This window comes from Falco rusticolus, chromosome 6 (assembly GCF_015220075.1).
Source record: "Falco rusticolus isolate bFalRus1 chromosome 6, bFalRus1.pri, whole genome shotgun sequence".
Taxonomy (NCBI): domain Eukaryota; kingdom Metazoa; phylum Chordata; class Aves; order Falconiformes; family Falconidae; genus Falco; species Falco rusticolus.
The window spans coordinates 2,314,538-2,334,592 of record NC_051192.1 but is presented as its reverse complement, the minus strand read 5'-3'; the positions used below and the strand labels follow the sequence as shown (position 1 = coordinate 2,334,592).

The 20,055-nt window shown below is 54.0% G+C and overlaps 2 protein-coding genes across 2 annotated transcripts in view; both read right to left on the bottom strand.

Moving 5' to 3' along the window:
- Positions 1-926: 926 nt before the first annotated feature.
- On the bottom strand, positions 927-11,831 carry CEP68 (centrosomal protein 68). Its single transcript, XM_037390948.1, is given in 14 exon segments — positions 927-1,395; positions 2,464-2,618; positions 3,462-3,533; positions 3,536-3,557; positions 3,770-3,802; positions 3,804-3,893; positions 5,202-5,836; positions 5,839-6,060; positions 6,063-6,146; positions 6,149-6,374; positions 6,377-6,411; positions 6,414-6,627; positions 7,108-7,518; positions 11,803-11,831. Coding segments are annotated over 13 exon segments (2,331 nt in total). The 5' UTR covers positions 7,474-7,518; positions 11,803-11,831; the 3' UTR covers positions 927-1,218.
- Positions 11,832-17,059: 5,228 nt separating this feature from the next.
- Positions 17,060-20,055, bottom strand: part of SLC1A4 (solute carrier family 1 member 4) — a 40,224-nt gene continuing 37,228 nt past the window's right edge. Inside the window, exons 9-10 of the transcript XR_005104850.1 lie at positions 18,991-19,137; positions 17,060-17,456 (exon numbers count right to left, since the gene is read on the bottom strand). The gene's annotated coding sequence lies outside the window, so the exon portion shown is untranslated. The remainder of the gene's footprint in view (positions 17,457-18,990; positions 19,138-20,055) is intronic.

The window sequence follows — 20,055 nt, the reverse complement described above, 5'->3', positions numbered from 1 at the left end:
ACCCTCTGCCACCACGGGTCAGGCTTACAAGCAGTAGCAGAGGGGGCGGCAGTTCCTCCCCTCACCGTAGCGCCCATCCTGCCCTGCTGTAGCCTTTGCTCAGGCATCACCCTGAATGCCCCTGGGTGGGGACCTGGCAGCGGATGGAGCCAGTGAGACCCGTCTCGCTGTAACCATCTGCTTGAGCCTTTTTGTTGAACTTGGGCTGATCTATGAAGTGCCACCTGCAACTTGGCAATAAAAAAAATGTGCCCTTGAAGCTGAGAAGAGGGGAGAGTATCAAACCCCCCCACAAACCCCAGCGAAATTCTTTTCTGTTGGTACAGCTTAACTATGCCTTCACCTTGTGCAATACAGATGCTTGTCTGTGGTCACTGAACAGGATGAACTGATGTACTCTGCACAAGAACGTGGTAATCACTGTTTAGCTTAAAGGTTAATTAAAGCCAAGTACCAATATTCTGTGGTTGGCTGGAACTTTTTGGCCACTTACCTCATTACGTTGCTTCAGAGATGCCCTTTTCTGTTGCAGAAGGGGCCTGGAAAGCCTCTGTAAATGTTTTTTGTGAGCAGCGATCGGCTGCGGTGGCTGCAGGAGGGGTGGGGTGAGGCGCGGCTCTTCCCCAGGGAAACCAGCACTAGCAGCTACCGCAGGTAACAGAGTAACAGGTAACACAGCTTGTACAGGACCTGCATCCTCCCCGATTACTCAGCCTCTTTGTTATTTTAATTGAGATTCATGCAGCACACACGCTCTCTTGGGTTTATGCATAAGAAAACCAAAAGTTAACAGGCTGTGATTCAGCAGGGAAGGGTAATTATAAACAAAAGAGTTCAGTTTGCTCCCAAGAACCAGGAGGAGTTCTATTCTTGGCTTCTAGCACCTATTTTTGAAGAGCATAAACAAAACATGAGAACACGGCTAGTTAAAATCACACGGCTTTACTTAGAAGTGAGTTGCACGGCACACTATGGATACTCAGTTAAAAAAAGACAGTGTGTTCCAGACGTTCTGCTAACCTGGAACAGGCCACTTTCAATAAAAAAAAAATAAAAAAAAAAAAGGAAAGCTACTCTGAAAAACAAACCCCCCCCCAAAAAAAAAAAAGGCCAGCTGTACTGTCCTGGCTCTGGGAACATCCCGATGGAGCCAGCACTAGTACTTGGGCATCCCAGCAGCCAAAGACGCGGTACATGCCGCCTTTCTCAAGCCACGGTTCAAAAGAACAACAACCACGGTGCACTCAGCCAGGCTGGCTGACGCTGAACACACAGTGGTCGTATGGGTTTTTGGCATCCTCTCTGCAAGAGATGGGAGAGGTGCTTCTGTGCTGGCTGCAATTCCTCAGCCGTCCCGAGGCTGCTGGCACAGCCCAGGTCTGATCGAGGCGGCACCTGAATCAAACGGATTAAGTGAGGTTGCTGCTGCGCTTTGGCTGCCGGCCAGCAAAGGGAAGAAACCCCCCCGCCACGCTTAAACCCCTCCACATGTGCTCGATAAGCTATAGCACGTAGCTATGTATATGTAGCAATTAAAAAAACCCCAATAACCTACTTTTAAGATACTGTTTTCTCCTCTTAAAGCGTTTGAGAAGAGCATTTCCCCTTCGCAACCCCCAATGCGAAGGCGTGCGGTGGAGGGGGCGGCGGGGAAATCAACAGGCTGAGCTGATGGGGGCAGGAGGGGACGGGGATGGGGCCGCGGGTATCCTGCCGTGCCTAAATCCCTGCCTTCCTGCTCGGGAGCCGTAAAGAGCCTTCCTGCCTCTCTCCGGACCCAGCGCCTTCCCCAACACCCGTGACCGTTGATTTTACAGTGATTTTACAGTGATTCCCATCACGCACGCTGCCCTCCACCACCACGCACCGCTGCTTGCCACCCATCCAGCCCTTCACCTCCCACTCCTGCCGTGCCCTCCGAAACTTCTGTCTCTGCAGTTTTATTTGAAGGAAAATGGTCGAGAAATGAGCAAACACGTTCCCTAGCCTCCCTCTTAACCCTGAATTCACTTGCTTCCCTTTCCCACCATTACGTGGCAAACAGAACGTTTCTGAGAAAATAAAAAAGCCAAAAACACTACCCCTTCCTCGTGCTCCTTCTGCGGTCCCAAGTGATGTGGGGGCAGCAGCTGCCTGTGCTGCCTTGCTGCCGTCCCCTCCCCCCCCCCCGTGACTGACGGGACCTGCCTGCCGGCCCCCTCCCAGGAGCTGCCATCGCTCTCCTCACGCTCTGGGTTTCATCAGCTGGTTCACCGACCACCTGCGCTGCCCCTGACACCTTTAAGGGTGATGGGGCATCCATTTTGAGGTTGCCCTTGCTTTCTTTCCATGGAGGCTTTCCAAACACCAGATTAAATAATGGTAAAGCCTGATGTATAAGCAATTTGCTTAATTTGTTTATCTTCCTATGCTGCCCTCCCTTTCCCCCTGTCGTGGAAAGGCTGGTTTGCCCCCACCACTTACGCACGAGCAGCCGTCTGCTGCACCCCCTTGTCCCCCAGCCCGTCCTCGCCCTGCACGGGACCCACGGCAGCATAGGACGGACTCGTACAGCGCTTCCGCGTGGGTTTCTAGCTCTTCTGACTGTTCGGCAATCAATCCCAGCGTGTCGTTCAGAGCTGGAAAAGCAAAAAACGCATGAGCGGAGGTGGTAGTAACGAGACAATTCAATGTCCGTGAGAGCAGTAAGAGTCCCACTGCCCTGGGCAGACCTTTGAAGGAAATCAAGTGTTAGAAATCAGTAAGCTTGATCTTCGCCCCATCGCCAGTGGCGCCGCAGGGTTGGAGGGGGTGAGAAGCCACCTAGGAGGCTCCAGGTTAGAGTGAGGGTACAGAAATAGGGCTCCTAAAGGAAACCGCTGGGACTGCGTAAGAAAGCCGACCTGCGAGGCAGCACTCGCCCACTAAAGCTGCTCTGGTGACCGCAGGCACAGCCTGCCCTTCAGCAATCCCCTGTGCGGGATGCACCAAGTCACCCGAGCGGCTGCTCCGTGTGCCGTGCCACCAGCCAGGCGGGGCTGTCCCCCCAGACTGGCTCCTGACACCTGCCTGGGATGCACCGAGCGCAAACAAGGGGCAAAAATCACACCCGCTGCTGCCCTGGACGAGAGCAGCTCCTTCCAGCTGCAGGCCGACAGCGTCCCACGCCCAGTGGCAGCTGGCCACGCTGCGGTTAAGGTAAAAACCTGAGGGACCCATAGAAGGCAGAACACGTCCATCACCAGGATGGGCGGCACGGCACAAGCGTGGTGCAGCTGAAGCCGCTCCGGAGTTATTGCTTCAAACCTCCAGGTCCCCGGGCAGCAACGCGGGTGTGAACCCCTTTACACTCCCAGACAGCTGCTGGATGGCAGACTCTGCCCACCGCCTCCCCCACCCTCCCACACGTGGGCCAGGGATTTCGGGGGCAGATGCGCCACCGGCTGTGTCTGCAACCACCCCGCTCAAGCGTTCCTTCTCACCTGGCGAATTCGATGCCATGCAGCTGAGGAGAGCTTCTCCCCTCTCCAGCACGCTCTCTGTCAGGCTCTGGGGTCGGCCACATCTTTCCTGAACTCCTGGAAGGAAAGGAGAAAGAGCGCTGCTTAGGAGGTTTTTGGAAGAGACGCACCTGCGGCAGGTTGCCTGGGGAGCAGTTTTCCCCCAGGCAGGTTCCCGGTGCTCCCGAATTCAGCTTTGCACACCCGGTGCACCCCGCCAGATTGTGCCGGGTGCCCTGCTGTGCACTGCTCACTGCCCCAGCGGGGAAAAAGCCGGCGGTGGGACCTACCAAGTAGCGATGCAGCGATGCCTTCACGCTCTCCCGCATCCGGCGAGGTGGTACCCCAGCTGTCGGTGATGTCCGCCACATTGTACAGCCAATGAATGAGCTCTTCCAGCTGACAGCACAACATCTACTAAAAGTATACAAAAGGGGTTACTGATCGATTTCTGCAACGAAGACAGGCAGGCCAGGATAGTGTACGGGTTCTGGAAAGCACCTGCTCCCGCCCTCTCTCCTGCACACCCACCCCCACACAAACATCCCTAAGCTTGGAAACCAAGAGTTAACCAGAAGAAGAAAAAAAGGCAAAAAACACTTAAGAGCCCCTAAACACCCCCCAGACCCACTGAGGGTCACCATGAAATGGCTGCTGCGGGGAGGTGTTGGGCGCCAGCAGCAGCCAGGCTGAAGGAAGGGCTTTGCCTCCACCACCTGCCAGCCGAAGAGACACCCCTCTCCTCCTGGAGCCGGGCAGTTAATTAGCAGCTGCTTTTCCCCAAGGGTTTGTCTCATTCAATTAAGCGCTTTCATTTATTTTTAAAGCGTCTTGGTAACGGATTATTTTTCTAAGATGCTGCACGAAACCCAGGGGCCTCCGCTCTCACCAAGCCCAGGCTCCAGCCCTGCGCCTGCTCCTCAGTCAGGGCTTTGCTCTAAAGCTGAGCTGCTTCTCCCGGGCACCGCAATTTGGGGCGAGAGATACACTCCGATGCTGACAGTAGATAAGACCCTTTTAAATCAGCAGCATTATTCCCACGCAAGAGGGGGGGACGAGCTGCGCTGGTGTTTGCAGCTCTGTGCACGGTAAGAATCGCTCCCTTGCAAACAGCGCAGCATTACTTCCAAATCCAGCCCAGGGCTGGGGCGGGGAAGAAGGCAGAGGCGAAGGCAGGGAGCACAGCACCAGTGGCAGGATGGCCATGAGGCATCACTTGGCCAGAAAGTAAAAATCCACAAAATAACCAGGACATTCTTCAGAGAAGCCCCACCCATTCTACCCAGCCTTACTACCCCTGAAGCAGGACCCAGCCTGGGGAAGACAAGCGAGCCTGGGCTGAAGGGCAAGTCCAGCCCCACCACGTCACCCAGTCGGAGCTACGGGGCAGGCAGCAAACCCTGGGTTTCACACTTGTCCGGCCCCAGCTGCAGCTCCTGCCTCTTCCCCGGGGCAGCAGGGTGGGTGCGCTGGGGGAAGCCAAATGCCACGTTTCCACCGAGCCCCAGCCCTGCGACGCTGAGCCCAGGAAACGCAAGATGGGCTCTTGCTCCATCAGAAAAAATTATCTGCACAGGTGAGCCCCCCTGTGTAAACTGCTACCGGCTGCCAGGCACCAAACACCATGCAGGAGGGGAAGCCTTAAACTAAGCGTGCCATAAATACCAGGCACATTTTAGGTGAGGTCTTCCGTAATAAACATTCTTTCTGGTCTCAGCCTACCTTCACGCACTGGGCAAGGGACTCGCTCTGCTGGCTCTTCTTGGGATGCCCCTTGACCCGCGGTTCATCTAGGTACGGCCCATCCAGCGCATCCCTGAGGCCGGTTGACAGGTGAAGCCCCGGCAGAGGACCCCTATGGATCCAGCCACACGATTCAGTGTTTTCCCAGCTGGGCTTTTGAGAGCTGCAGGGGTGCCACAGCCCAGCATAACCCTCAATATTCCCTCTTTCGTCCTTGCCACCCGCCTCTCTGAAAGGAGCCAACTTGGGCGAAAGGGGCTGCCTGCCATCGCTGTGACGCGGAAGGTTACGGCGGTCGTGCCCCGGCGTCCTTATACTTAAGGAAAGATTGGACAAAAACTGAGCCAGCCTTTCCAGCTCCCGCAGTCTCGGAGGCAGGGAGAGAAATTCTTCATCGCCCTCCCACTCCTTCCTCAGGGGGAGCACTCCTGTTGTAGGTAAAAACCTGCTAGTGCTTTTCGCCTGCCCTTTGTAGTTCGGGAAGGGACTCCCTGCGGCACGCCAGCTTCTCCCGTCTGCAGCAGGGCGGGCAGATGAGCCTGGTCCAGCTGACTCTGCCATGACATCCTCAGCAAAACCCCTGGCAGGGTGAGAGGAAGCACTCTTTGCGAAGGTGCTTCTGCCAGCAGTAGAGGTTCGTAGCACAATCCAGCTCCCGAGCGGCCTCTTTTTCCAGGCCCCAGGGCGGAGCACCTCTCTGCAGAGGCCAGGAGCCCCCCAGCATCCATCTTCTCCACTTCCCCCCGCCCGCCCCATCCTCGGCTGTAGATGCTGGCGGATCTCGACGTGCCCTCAGGGGGCAACAGAAAGCTGTCCAAACCTATTCCTGAGTCATGGAAAAGGCTCTTGGCATCTTCCCAGCTTTCCTTGGCTTCAGTGGATAAGCATAATCCAGCAAGTCCTCGTACTCTTTCTTGGGGTTCAGTGGGGCGATCGGCGGTCCGGAGACGGGGGTAAGGAATCCGGTATGGCACATGCCCAGTAATCGGCTTGGTAGGGTGACACCTCCCTGATGCGCAGAAGGCTGAAGGGCCTGGGCACCCGCGGTGCTCTGCCCGCTGCCGCAACCCCCCGCCAGCACAGGTCCCGGGCGGCCGCGGGAGGAAGGCGGGTCCGTGCCGGCCAGCCAGCGGCGGGGTGGCCCTTCGGAGGTGGCCGTTTCCTTCTGAAGACAGAGTGGAGAAGTCGACGCGGAGCGGCTGCGCAGGGCGCTCTCAGGGCTGGGGGGGGTCTGGGGCCGCAGGAGCTCCGGGGTGGAGGAAAATGGGGATTGAGCTCCCGGGCCTTCGGCTCTGCCCGGCTGGCCAAGGGCGTCCGTGGCAGCTGCCGGCGAGGATGCTCTCCTCGGCAGACTGCGCCGGCGGGGAGGGCCAGGCGCTGGCTCCCAACGGCTCGGAGCCTTCACCTGCTCAAGGACAGCGGGAAAAAGGAAAGGGAGAGCGTGACGCATGAAAGGAAGCACAGCATCCAGGCCAAAGGCTCCTTCGTACTGGGACGTGGAGAGAAACGCGCCAGCCCAGCCCCAGCGTGAGGAGAGGCTGGAAGGGGAACCCTGCTCTGGCCTGCGGGGCGGCAACGCGCTGCCCGGAGCCCAGCACGGGGCTTGGGTTCAGGGAAAGGCATCCTGAGGGCCTGGGAAGCTGCTCGAGTCACTTGGTGGCAGAGGCACTTATTTCAGCAGCCCCGTCCCGAGTGACTTCCCAGCTCCGCGGTGGCAATACGGAACGGAGACCGGCCGTTGGGCTCCAGCGCCACAGCCCTGCCCCACGGCACGGCCTAGACCCTGGGTGGGCGCTCCGGCCTCTGCCAGGACAGCCCCAGGCACACATCCCCACCTCACCTGCCCCCCTGGCGATGCTGCACACCTGCACGTACAGCCCTCTACCTGCTGCTCTTCTGAGGAGAGGCACTGGTGACTACCACGATGAGGCACATCCCCGCCATCAGCACCTCCGCACACCAACGTCCCTGCCTCCGAGAGGCTTGCTCTCGCTCTGGGAAATCGGGATGCGGATGCTGAAGACACTTCTTGGCAGTAGCTTGAGCCTCCCTGGGTAACACCAGCGCCCAAGTGACTGCGTCTGCTCATTGCCACCTTCTCTGTCCCTTGCGAGCAGGGCTTGGCTTCTTCTGTCCCTAAAAGCCAGCACAGGCTGTCCGTCTCCCCCTCCGCGCAGTCCCACCTGCCATCACCCTCGGCCTTCCCGCTCAGGGAGGCTTCAGAAAGCGATTTTCCCATATCCACGGCCATCGGGGCAGAACTTCTTCCACAAGATGATGACAAGCCTCGGGCTCTCTGAAATACACAGGGCACAGTAGTGGCAACTCGCCAGCCCCCCTCGCCTCCACACCAAGTAAAGAAACTGGGTATGTCTAATAACAAGGAGATTAAGCATGTTCTGGGCCAGATCCCACAAACCATAAAGCTGCATCTCGGTGCGTCAAGTGGGACAAGAGGAAAGAGCAAACTTCCTCGTCCCAGCAGCATTTGCTGGTTCTGAGGACATGACACACAGGGAAAATCTAATTAAAGCTCCGACCAGACTGAGACCAAACCTGTGCTTTACACCTTGCCGGCATGGTGCAACCGTCTCCTGAATTAATGCCCAGTCTCAGTTTGTGCACCATGAGGCTACTGGGCCCAAATGAGCCATCATTAACTGGGACATAAAGCACCTATTAGCGTGGCTGAGCCCTGAGGGCCGCTGGGGTGGAGACTTGAGAGTTTTTAAGAGACAAACTCAAAACCCTGCAATGGAAGCCACCCAGAAGTGAGAATCACATATAAAAAAAAAAAAAATCAGAGGGGGAGGTAGGAGGTTGTAAACCCCAAACTCGGCGCTTAGCTCTGCAGTTTCCACCTTAATTAATGAAATTAACTCTTTGAGCAAGTATTTCCATTAATTAATTTCACAACCAATGACACATTTTCAAGCGTGCTGTACAGCCAAGCTCACTGCATCTTGCTGCAAAACCTTCTAATATGAGATACTGTTCTCGAAGCCTGAGCCCCAGGTGCTCCACACATGGAGATGCTCCACCACCCTGGTCCTGCTGCCCACGCTGGACTCGAGTGAGGAGCTGCACAGGACAATCGATGAGCCAAATCAAGAAGAGCCAATACAGCAGACAGAGGACCTTATTTTGTGAACACCAGGCAGAGTCAAGCACCTCTGCCTGCGTTCGCCAAGCCGGCAGGGCTCAGAAATACTCTCAACATAAATGACATCTCGTGGGCTCCCCACAGAGCATCACAAATGGTGCTGCCAACCCTCAGCCACAGGTGGGCATCCTCGGAGCCCCAGCGATACCAAAGCCTCTTCCAGCAACTCCAGCCTGAAACAGAGCGGAGAACATCGGCAGAGCGGCTCTGCCAGTACTCACCCAGCTAGTGCCGGGCTAGCGCTGGGGAGGCCAGCCAAGGGAGCAGCAACAGCAAATGCAAAAAGAAATTTAAAAAAAAAAAAGAAAAAAGGAGGAAAGAAAGTATTCCCAAACAATACTTGGAAGTGGGAAACAAGTTGATACTCACACCCTCCGTCAGCTCTTTTGTGGTGATCTGGTTTTATGACCCACCCCTCCGGAGAGTGGCATTTTCCCACGGCAGAGCCCGTGCAGGCGAACAAAGCGCGGTGGGCGCTGCCGGGTCTCCAGGGGAGCCCCAAGGGCCAGCACAAGCCATGGCAGGAACCGCAGCTGCCTCCCCCTCCCCGGGGGCTGGCAGCCCCGGCCTCTGCTGAGCAGCTATATTCAGCGCGGCGGCAGCTGCCGAGGGGGCGAGTGAAGCCTGAGCCCCCCAGCCCTCCGGCCAGCCCCGTCCCTCTGCCCACACCTGGGACTCACCACACCGACCGCTTGAGTCGCTCCCAAATACAACCCCCCACACATCATGTTATCCTAAACCAGATGGCATTGCTTTTTCCTCCAAAAAAAGTTTCTATATCCAAACAAAAAGGCATGGTAATTGCAATAAAGGTAATTGATAAACCTTTCCCTGCTGAATTCCTTACGTATTATACAACATATTGTTTAAATGTATGTAAGCATGTAAATTTTGTTTAACAGAAGGCAGATTTCTGATGCTAACAGAGTATCCCAAAGCACTCACAGTCCTTGCATTTCCTGGGCCCTTTCTTCACAAACCTGTCACATCGATTTTTAAGGTCTCCTGACCCCCAGCAGGCAGCCCCCCGTCACCTGCCGGCCTTCACCGACTCCCATCTGGCCCTTCTGAATTAGTTCTGCGTGGACAGTTGGACAAGCAAGTATTAGCAAATCAAATAGCCAAATCCAACTTACAGGTGCTTTAAATGCCCAGAAAATCCCGAGATATATCTATTTACCGGCTCTGAAAGCCAGGGCCTCGACTCGCAGGTCGGATTCCTCCTCTTCCAACAAAAACCTTAAAAGCAAAAAGCCAGCGGGGTGAACGTATCGCAAGGTACCACGTATTAAATTCCAGGATCCATTTCAGACTCCAAAAGTCTGCTTCACATTCACCATTTTGGGTACTTTGCTCCACGATGAGCAACCAGCAGAGGGACATCACTAATTATCGTCACATGAACGGGTGTCCCAGTAGCTCTGCTCCCCGCCCCCTGCATCTACCGGCAGCGCTGGACATGCAAAAACCATCCCATCAATACAGATCTTAACAGAGGGGAGGGCACCAGGCACGCATAGCTTAGGGCATAAATGTCCCATCCCAACAATCGGTTCTTGTTGGGGAGTGATTTTAAAAAATATGTAAAAGAAAGAAAAGCTTAACAAGGCAGACTCTATAGAGTTTTAAACGGAACGTGCAGTAATTAACTGTCGACCTCGGCACCTCCTTACTCTCAAGGGGATGCCGTATTGCATTCAAAGTGATGCTGAATATCAGTACCCCCATCAGATTTAGTGGCTTGAGTCACGTGTCGGTCAGCCCAGTAAAAACAACTATAAAAACCACATGTAAGCTTGGCCTTAAATCTAAAAAAGTGTGTTAAGCAACATTTTACAAAATAATTACAGGTCACAACCCATCTGTTATTTTTGTAACTGTGTGCAGGAGCGCAGCAGTTGAACTGTTCTGAACTTTCAAGACTTATCTGTTGATCTTAGGGACGCAGCATGCAGTCATATACATTTCTATGATGATATCAGGCTTCAAAAAATGTACTGATTCACATGTTCATTAAGTCTCCAGAAGCTAATTGGAAGCTAAAGAGAAACCAGGAAACCTGCCAATACACACAAGTGGGAGTAAATCTGCTTCTTTCAGAATCTGTAAGAATATGCAAAGGGACTCTGGAGACTTCACTGCCTTTTTAAAGGTCTCTTAATTCAGGCAGCTAACTGCAATTAATTTCAGGGGGGGCTGGACACTAACTGCACCTGGCTGCACAGTGGATGGGGAAGTCACACACACCCCCCCCCGTAGGCAGAACCACCAGGTAAAAAGTGCTATTTCAGGACAAAGCGACAATGCTAACGCCACTAAGCACCAGCTCCCAGCGCCAGCAGCCAGACAACAAGGTTTCTCACCATTTTCCAAGAAAACCAGAAAAAAGCAGAGGTCAGGTTGCCAGCAGCGGTGACGCAGCAGGACCAGCCCTCACGGTGGGCAGGAGCAAGGCCTGATCCTCGGACCGGACTGGCAGGGCGCTGGGGAGGGAGGGATGCACCACCCCAGCTTCAGGCACATGGAGAACTCCCACCGGCCTTAAAACCACGGGAAAACCGCCCCAAATCCCGGCTGCACCCGGGCCTGCCATCGCCTCACCAGTGACGGCGGCACAGAAACCCTACCCGCCACTGGGGCTGAAGGTAACAGGTGAAGGGGGACAGTTTCATCCACCCGGAGAGGGGCCGGTCCCGCGGAAACTCTCGGGAAAAGCGATCCCTGAGCTTTGTCAGCCTGTCCCAAGCCAACTGCCGGCCCAGCAGCCTGTCCCCACCAGTGACACCCACCGCCTGGGCACCCTGCGGCCTGTCCCCACCAGTGACACCCACTGCCTGGGCACCCCGCGGCCCGCAGGGGTGGCGGGGCTGCTCCCGCCCCCACCGTCCCGGCTCGGTTTTGCTGAGGGGGGCGGTTGTTGTTTTGGGGACCCCCCTCTTCCCCGCCCGCGCCTCTCAGGCCGGCGGGGTCGGAGTTCTGGGAGTGTTTTGCTTCGTTCCTGGCACGCTTTCTGCCCAAAAAGCCTTTCCGCAGCTGAAAAACCCGGCTGGTTAACCCATATAAAATAAAATAAATATTAAAAATAACATACAATTAGTTTTTTTAAAAAGGGAAACAAGCCGGGGGGGCACCGCACCCTGCAGCTGCCCTGAGCTGCGGGGGGCACGGCTACAGCGCGCCGCGGGTAACGGGACGGGCTCCAAAGGGAAAGAAAGTCGCTCGCTGTCCCGCTGCCCCCTCCCGGCCCGGCCGCCCCCCGCAGCCCCCGATGGCCCCCGGCCCGGCCCAGCCCAGCCCAGCCCAGCCGGCCCGGCCCGGCCCACACCCACCCGCCCACCCCCCCCCCAGCAGCCCCCAGCCCCCCGCAGCCCCCCGCAGCCCCCGGCCCCGCCGCGCCCAGGCCGGGCCCTCACCTACCGAGCGGCGGCCGCGCCGCCCCGCCCCCGCCCCGCGTCTCAGCCAATGGCAACGGGGCTTGCGACGTCAATAAGAGCGCCCTTGCGCCTCGGCAGCCAATGGGAGCGTGCCGCTGGGCCTCGCCGCGCGGCGTGGACGGCTCCGGGGCTGGGCGGGGAGAGGCTGCTCTGGCCCCGCCCCCGGCCCGCCCCCGGCCCCGGCTTGGCCTCAGCGCCGCTCGGCCCGGCCCCGCTCCCGGCCCCGCTCCCGGCCCCGCTCGCGATCCCGGCCCGCAAAGTAGCCGCCTGCCGGTGGGTCCTGGGAGCGCCCCCCGGGCGCGGCGGGCGCTGCCGTTGCCGGAGCAGGGCCCCCCCCAGCGCTCTGGTGGGGCCTGGGGCGGCCCGAGGGTGCGTTACCCCACACACCGCCGTGCCGGGCCAGGCCGCACCTTACCGTGCGGTTCCTGGGGTGGGAAACCACCGGGAAAAGGACGGTGCCTGTAACGGAGAAGGGATTTTAAGGCCCCTCCAGCCGCAGGAGGGCCGGGGGCACGGGCTGGATGCCCAGTGCGGGGTCTGGGTCGGGGCCAGGCCAGCAGCGTGCCCAGGGGCTGGCTGCCGGCTGCCCGCCGTGCCCTCCGGCCGTGCCCTCCGGCCATGCCCGCTGCTCTGGCTGTGCCCTCCGGCCGTGCCCTCCAGCCCCTCCGGCCGTGCCTGCCATGCCCTCCAGCCGTGCCCTCTGGCCTTGCCCTCCAGCTGCTTTCGGGGCAGATTCTCCTGCCGTGCCCTGAGGCAGGTGGCTCTGGGCTTTGTACCTGGCCAGGCGCTTCTTCGGTGGACGGGGTAGCCGTATCGATGTGTGCCCTTGTCCCGTGAAACATCCACGCCTTTCTCCTTGCTTCTGTCCATAGGCTGATTCTGGTTTTTATCTGCTCCTGGACTTTATTTCTCCCATGATTTCCTAGAGGTCAGTCACTTGATAAAGCACTCGATGAAGGACATCACTGTCAGCTTTAGGCCGTGAAGGACCAAAGAGACACCTCGGATTTGCTCAGTAGTCTGGCAGCAGCTGAGGGGAACAACACGGGTATCCCAAGCCCCTGGCTAGTGCTTCGGTCCGCTGGCCACGTAGCCCTGCAGCGTGCTCCAGCTCTGCCACCCTGTGCGTCATGGTCCAGATTCCCAGCTGCCATCATCTGGGTTTGTTCTGCTGACCTCGATGGAACCAGGTCATCCTGCACGCATCCATGCTGGATGATTTGCTTTTTTTTCTCCAAGAGAAACAGTGGGAATATTTTTTTCAGGCCTGCTGCAAAAAAGCAGAGCTGTAATGCCCCAGTATAACGCGGTACAGCACTGTCAGAACTCAGCCAAGACAAAACCCGCATCAGCTCTGTTCCTGCGTAATATTTCTATATTCGGGGTATCCTTGACGAATGTTACAGCAGGTCTTCTGGAGGGCTGCACATCCCCTGCCTTGGATGCACGCTTTTGAGAGCCGGCTTTTTGTTGGAATTCACACAGGCAAAGCTCTTGTGAAATAAAAGTCCTTTAAAATGTTGTTTATTGCTCATTCTCCGGGCAGCCGGTTGCCTGCCAGTAGAGGCCGAGCTGATTTCAGGCCAGTCAAAAGGCTGAAGCAAACACTGACGGGTCATGATTCATATCCAGGCTCGGCTGTTTTTAGCTGATTTAAATTTCTTGCCAGCTGCCAGGCATTGTTCTCGGAGCTGAATAGCGCTGGGCTGCGGCCTCAGCCCCGGCAGGAAAGGTTCGCGTCCTGTTCCGCCTCCGATCAAACAAGTGCCAGGATGTCTGCAAGAACAGCCAGAGCACCACAGAATCTTTCCCCTCTCCTTAGGCTCATGCTGAGAGGGTGTCTATATTTTTTGTCTATATTGTCTATATTCTATATACAAAGAATATATTTGTATATTTGTATATGTTCTATATACAAAGGGGGGGAATAAACTGGTGGTCTAAAGGAGTGATTATTTTAAAAATTCAGGGAAACTATACCAATTTTCTTCCGCTAAGATCTGGCCCTCTGTTAGGAACTTTGCTGAAGAGAAACTAGCTTATTTGATCTATAATACAGGGTCAAACCCAGCCAAATTCACTCAAGGCTGGCAAAGACTAACATGGATATTTTCTTGCTGATTTGAGACCTCGGGATTCTTTGATACTGGTGTTTTTCAGCAAGAAAGTTCTCCAGCAAAGACAAATGATTTCACCGCATCTGTGGATGCAATAATTCAGCAGTAATCTCCTTATCTATGAGGTGAAGTAGAGCTTGCTTATGATAGTCAGATTTGAAAGCGGTACATTTCTAGTATATGAGAAGACGGGATAGGAAGACTCCATTTTCTTCAAAAACTTCTGCCTTCTTGGTGGGAATATCCATGTTTCTGTGCAGAGCTGTATCTGTTGGGAGCAGCAGCTGTATGTAATCCAGGGTTTTAATAAGCCCGTAACTGATGATGTGCTGTAATTCAGAGTTTTCAGCACATCTATTTGTAATTTTTTTCTACCTTGAATGCTCTCACACTACAAGCCAGTTAACGCTCTGCGATGAAACCCGAGGCCTGGATGTGTACCATATGCTCTTGCAAGAGCGTTTGCACCATCTTCAGCGTCAAATTTCAGTCTCACAGCACAAACGTTTGGGATGGATAAGATGTCGGCAAATGCAGGGCTTGGACCTGACCTATTTGTTCCCAGAGCATTGCTAGCAATATTCACAGAGTACTGCAGTGACAGGGAAAACCGCGTGTAATCATTTTGCCATCTTTTGGCCAGCACTACAGCATTATCTATGGGGAGGATTTGCCTGCATTTGGGAAATTATTCCATTTTTGATGCAGTGCCTCAGACAGCCAGAGAGGTAATATTACATGTAAGCCGTTAGCACACCTGCCCATCTTCCAGTGCTACCGTCGAGGTGGGAAGGAGCTGCCACAAGCCTTCCTTGCTTCTGTTGGCTACCTCAAAGCGATTGGCATTATTCCTCTCCCATGCTAAAGCTGCTCAGACACTGATTTATAACAATACCTATGTTGTAACCCGACAGTGCTGCATTCCTTGCTCCTTAAGGATGGGTGGGCTGGCACGCTCTCTCACTGTGGTTCTGAGCAAGAGCTATCTTCGTACAAACTGCTCAGGACTGTTCGCTGCGCACTCGCTCTGCCTAACTCCTCTCTGAAAGGTGCTTGCAGGGAGAGGTCCTTCTCTTCTTGAGGCTAACAACCCTTTTCTTTTCTCTGGAGGTCAGGATTTCCACGTCTTGGACCGTTCCCCTTGTTCTTCTCTTGCTTCTCACTCTTTGGGCCACCTTTCTTTGAAGCTCAGCACCTAAACCGGGTCCAAAACTCCAGCATGGGCTGGGCTGTGATTAGGCAAAACCAGTATGGTAGTCCAGGCTGCATTCCTGCTTACACACCCTGGTATAGTATCTGCGCACAGCACAGGGCATTGACTCATGCTTCTGACTGCCCATAACGTCCTGCTCCTGCTCCTTAATTGACTGTTTCCCGCCAGTATTAGTGCAGTGTAATTACTCTCATCTAGATTAATTCTTTGCAGCCTCTGTTTCCCAGACCCCTGTCTCAAATTTTCCTGTGTTGCTATGAACTTCAGCCCTGTGCTTTCCCATGCTCCCAGACCTTCTCCTCCAGGTAGGACCTGCAGATTTTAGCTATTCCAACATCTGTGTCATTAATCCACTAATGGTCCCAGATGTACCGTCAGCCCCTGAGGAGTCCACTCGTTCAGCTGAACAGTTGCTCTAGACAGGTCTAAATCAGCAGGTGCAAACTCAGCCATGTTGCTTTAGCTTCTTTATAAAAAGTCATGAGAAGACTCATTGAAAACCTGCAAACTTCCCCTCTTTAGGTCATCACAGCTACTACTACACCATTACTAAATATTTCCTAAAAGAGGGAGCTACTTCTTTTTCTTTCTGATTTTGGAGAAGCACTTTAAAAGAGTGTTGAGGAATACTGCACTGAAACTGTCTGGAATTAACTGCTTAGCATTAGTAGCTAAATTTGCTGAAGGCTTAGGCCACAAGCTGTGAACTTTCACCCAGATATGTAGAACTTTTACCTAATTCCGCGAAAGAGGGCCTTGAGAGCCGCTTCGAGCTGGAAGCTAAGAAAACAAGGAGGGCTGCTACGCTCATCAGCAGAAGCTGTGACCTCAGAGGTAGAAAAGCGGCTCGCCCCAAGGCAGCGAGGGGACCCGGTGAGCAACAGGAAGACCCCAGACCCTGATATTACTACCGGTCAGAGCTGTCACAGGAGGGGTGAGGAATTTAGATTGTAAAGGTGTAATTGCCCAGGAATTTCTTTGTTCGGGGTCCCTCTGCGGAGGCAGCCAGCTTGAGCTGTTTGTTTCTGCTGCGGTTCCACTCAAATAAATTCCCTTATCGGACTTGGAGCCTGAGATCCTGCTATGGGATGCCCCGGGTGGGGAAGCTGCTTTAACGTACGCACACCCAAGGCAGCTGACACATGAAACCTGTAAGGCAGGATTGATGAAGAACAGAGGGAAGACTAGAGCGGCGTCTGTTCTGGTGTCAGCGCTGCAGCACGAGCAGTGCTCCCGGTGCCAGCGGCCGGGCAGCCCCGCTCACCGCCGGTGCGCAGCCGGAGCGGCAGGGAAGGGCAGCGAGCAGCACTTCTCCGTTCTGCCACACGATGTACCCAGCACACCGCCAGAGCGGCACCCAGCCGCAGGGCAGCAGTCCCGGGTTTCCATACACCCCCCCCAAAAACATCTCCTTACCTCTACCCACCCCCCTAAAGCAGCCACAGCCGCAGGTCAGGGCCAGGAGCCCTGGTGCGGGGGGGGGGGGGGGGGGGGGGGGGGGATGGGAGGGAGCTGGTGCTGTCCAGACACTTCGCCTTTCCTCTTGCTGGGAGAAGGTGACACTTGCTGTGAAATAAATAGGAGCCAGATGGTCAAGAGGTGGTGGCAGCTTTTGATCAATGTGAATTATAATGGACAAAGAATATTTGGAATTCATTTTACTTCTGAAATGTGAGATTTTGCTACTGCTTTGAGTGGGGAATAGGAGGGACTGTTTCATTCCAGTTGCAGGGATGTCTTGGCCCTTTGTCATTTGTATGTTGTCCTGAGAGGAACTGAGAGGCTCTTCAAAACCAGAGCTGGGATCTGCAGGAACGAGTCGTCAGTGCAGAGACTTGGAAAAGAAATGTGGGATTGGTATGAATGAAAAATCCAATTTACATAAGCATCAGGAAGAAACAGCAGAGCAGAGGAGTTAAAGACGGCTGTATTCGTAACAAGTGACACCATTGCCAGCAAAAAATGTGAGACTATGTTGGTTTTGTCAAGCCCAGAAGGTGTGCACACCAGTAAGACCATAGCACGCCCACCTCATTTGTGAAAGACCCTCCTCCCTGATAGCAGGAGGGTGGCAGCACATCACATCTCCCACTCCTTCTCCTGGCAGCCTAGCAGGAAGAGAGACTGCAGCGAAGGATGACCACAAAACAACCATCAGTTCCTAAGGATTGTTAAAGAAGTGTCCCCAGACTGGGAGGTTTAGTGACGCTTTGACAGCCGTCATCCCTTGTGTATGTTGCATGCAGGTGATGGGGGCCAGACCGCTTGAACAACCACACCTCGCTTGTGAGTGTGAGTGAATGAAATCTGTAAGAGAATGAGTGCAGGTGTAAAGCCAGCTTAAAATGTAAATAAAAACATATTCCCCCTCTGTAAGGCCTCACGCTAGGTTTGGCCACACTGGTTTCCTACCTCAGCAAGAATGGTACTGCTAAAAGGACAAAGCCTGGTGCCTTCAGGATGCTCAGCAGGTCAAATTACTCGAGTCAAGTATTGATGCAGTACCAGGGAAGCTTAATCTTAACGATGTGGATGTGGGTTGGAACCTACTCAGTTTGCGAGATTTGAGTTGCAAATGTTTGTAGGCCCCCCTCAAACTCTAGTAGCTGTAGGCATTGCAATTTAATTACACTCTAGCACAACACGGTGAAGAGAATCCCGATCTGCCTGATTGTGTACGTGTTTTGGTGACGCAGTAATGACAGTAATTTACATCGTGCTGCTGATCACCACTATCCTGTGGAGACGGCGAACCGTCATTCCCCAAGCCTGTGGAGTGGCTTTGTGTTGCGTCTCTGGTCCTAGGTTTCACAGCCAGTTTGCAATTTGTCTGGCCCCTGGCATGTATCTTGGCAAACCCCAGCCCTTATTAATCATGAGGATAATTTTCAAAATGTGGAACTAAGATCGACCCTGCCTGCCCAGTTTAAAACCACAGGTACCCTCCGTAGCGTGATGGCTCGACTCTAACATCCAAGATGCAAGAACCTGCAAGAACCAGCGAATGAGCTGTAAGCTTGCCAAGCTATTTTCATGCACATCACCGCTCAGCAGACTCCTTAGAGGTACAACACACGTGTACATTCGCTGGGATGCTCATAATGGGGCGATCGCAGGGATTCTTCAACAAGCTAGCACCAGCCTATGTATTTTAAAGATGACCTGTTAGCGCAGCTGGTACCACACAACCTGTTTGACTCAAACCATCCATCTCACAGCAGAACAAAATGGTGTTGTCTTCTGTTTAACTCACAAAGCACTTCCCTATAATTATATCTATCTTAATCAGACAAACTGGGAATTAAAGAAAAGGACTAATCTGCTTCTTGGCCATAACTGGATTTCCTCTGCAAATACTAGTTACAACAGTAGCAGCAGCTTTTGTTATAAATTTATTTTAAAATGCTTTTTCTTCATCTGAGCTAGACAAATCTGTGTCGCCTGCCTAGAGCTTTTTAGAAGGGAGAAGTGAGGAGCACTTTCCCAAAACTCTCTTCCTCTCAAAAGAAGGTGAAATTATTAAGAAGTTGGAAAGCGTTTGGTAGCCAGATTGGTAGGTGCTGGTAGAAAAAGAGAATAAAGTCATTGAACTTTAATTAGAACTTCTTCCAACTTTTATGTCTTTCTTTAAATATCATAAGAAACTTTATCTATTTATCTGTACTCGTGCCCAGCAAGCTCTGATAATGTCTGGCTTGAGTCAGGTGGGACTCAAAGGCTTGACTCAGTTCTCGGTAAAGACAAGCAACCATTCCACGGTTTCCCACAGGTCTCGTAATGGGGGTTTCTCTTCATGGATTTCAAAGGGCGAGGGCTTAGGGCTCCGCCAAGCACCACTTACCTCAGATTTCAGGAAAGCTGCTTGTTCTAGGCAGCAGCCATGCCTGCAGGCCAAGCTGATTGGGATGGCTGGAGGCTGGGGTTCAGGAGGACATCCCTGGTAGCTCGCTGGTCTGGCGTTCCTCCAGGTGCCTCCTCAGGGCTCCAGCTAGGAGACAAAGGCACAACCGTGGAGTCAGATAGGGTTTTTGGAAACCACCACATTGATGGCTTTGTAAAATTTACATACCAAGACACAATACCAGGCACAATTGTAAGCCATACATGGGCAGGTCCTTCAAATTCTACTCTTGGTACTTGCAATTCTTGCAAATTTTGCACCCTTGTTTATTAGCTGTGGGACCAGAATGCAATGCTTGAAACTTATGAAACTACACTTACCCAATAGATTTTTTTCAGGATTTGTGATGTTCTGCATTGTGCATCTCTGGATAAAATCTACCCTATGGAGACGTTTGAGCTTTTAATGGAAAAGCTGCACCAAAACCACTTTGAGAGCAAACCCAGGCCCTCAATTCTGGAACCAGCACGCTGCTCAGTCTGACTGCAAAATCACCCTGAATTTACCAGTCCAGTCGCCTACTGCAAAGGATTTGCTAGATGATTTCTCCCACTCCTCAGTCCTCCTCCAGGGAGCAAAGTCCATTTGCTTGGCAGAAGAGGCAGCAGGTCTGTCTGTCAGCCCTCCTACTCCACTGCGACGCACGTCAATAGGAAGCAGCGACTAACCCGGGCTCTCTGGAAGCCCTTGGAGCACTGAGCACCCGTGCAGAGGGCTTGGAGGAACACTGCCCTGCACAGGCTTGCCTGGGGCTCCAGGGGAAGGGCTGAAATGGAGTGGTAATGCTGACCATCAGTGACACAGGCGTGCCGGCAAAGGGCACGGGCTGGGAAAGCGGACCCAAATCCCAAGTTAGACAATTCTCGTTCAGGGGCATTTCCAAAGGAATCGAAGAGAGTTTGCTTGGGTGACAGAGCCCAAGAGCCCAGAGCCCAAGACACCCAGCTGCTATTGCAACACGGATCCAGCTAAAAGGCTAGGTCTTCTCCAAACAAAGATGGAAAC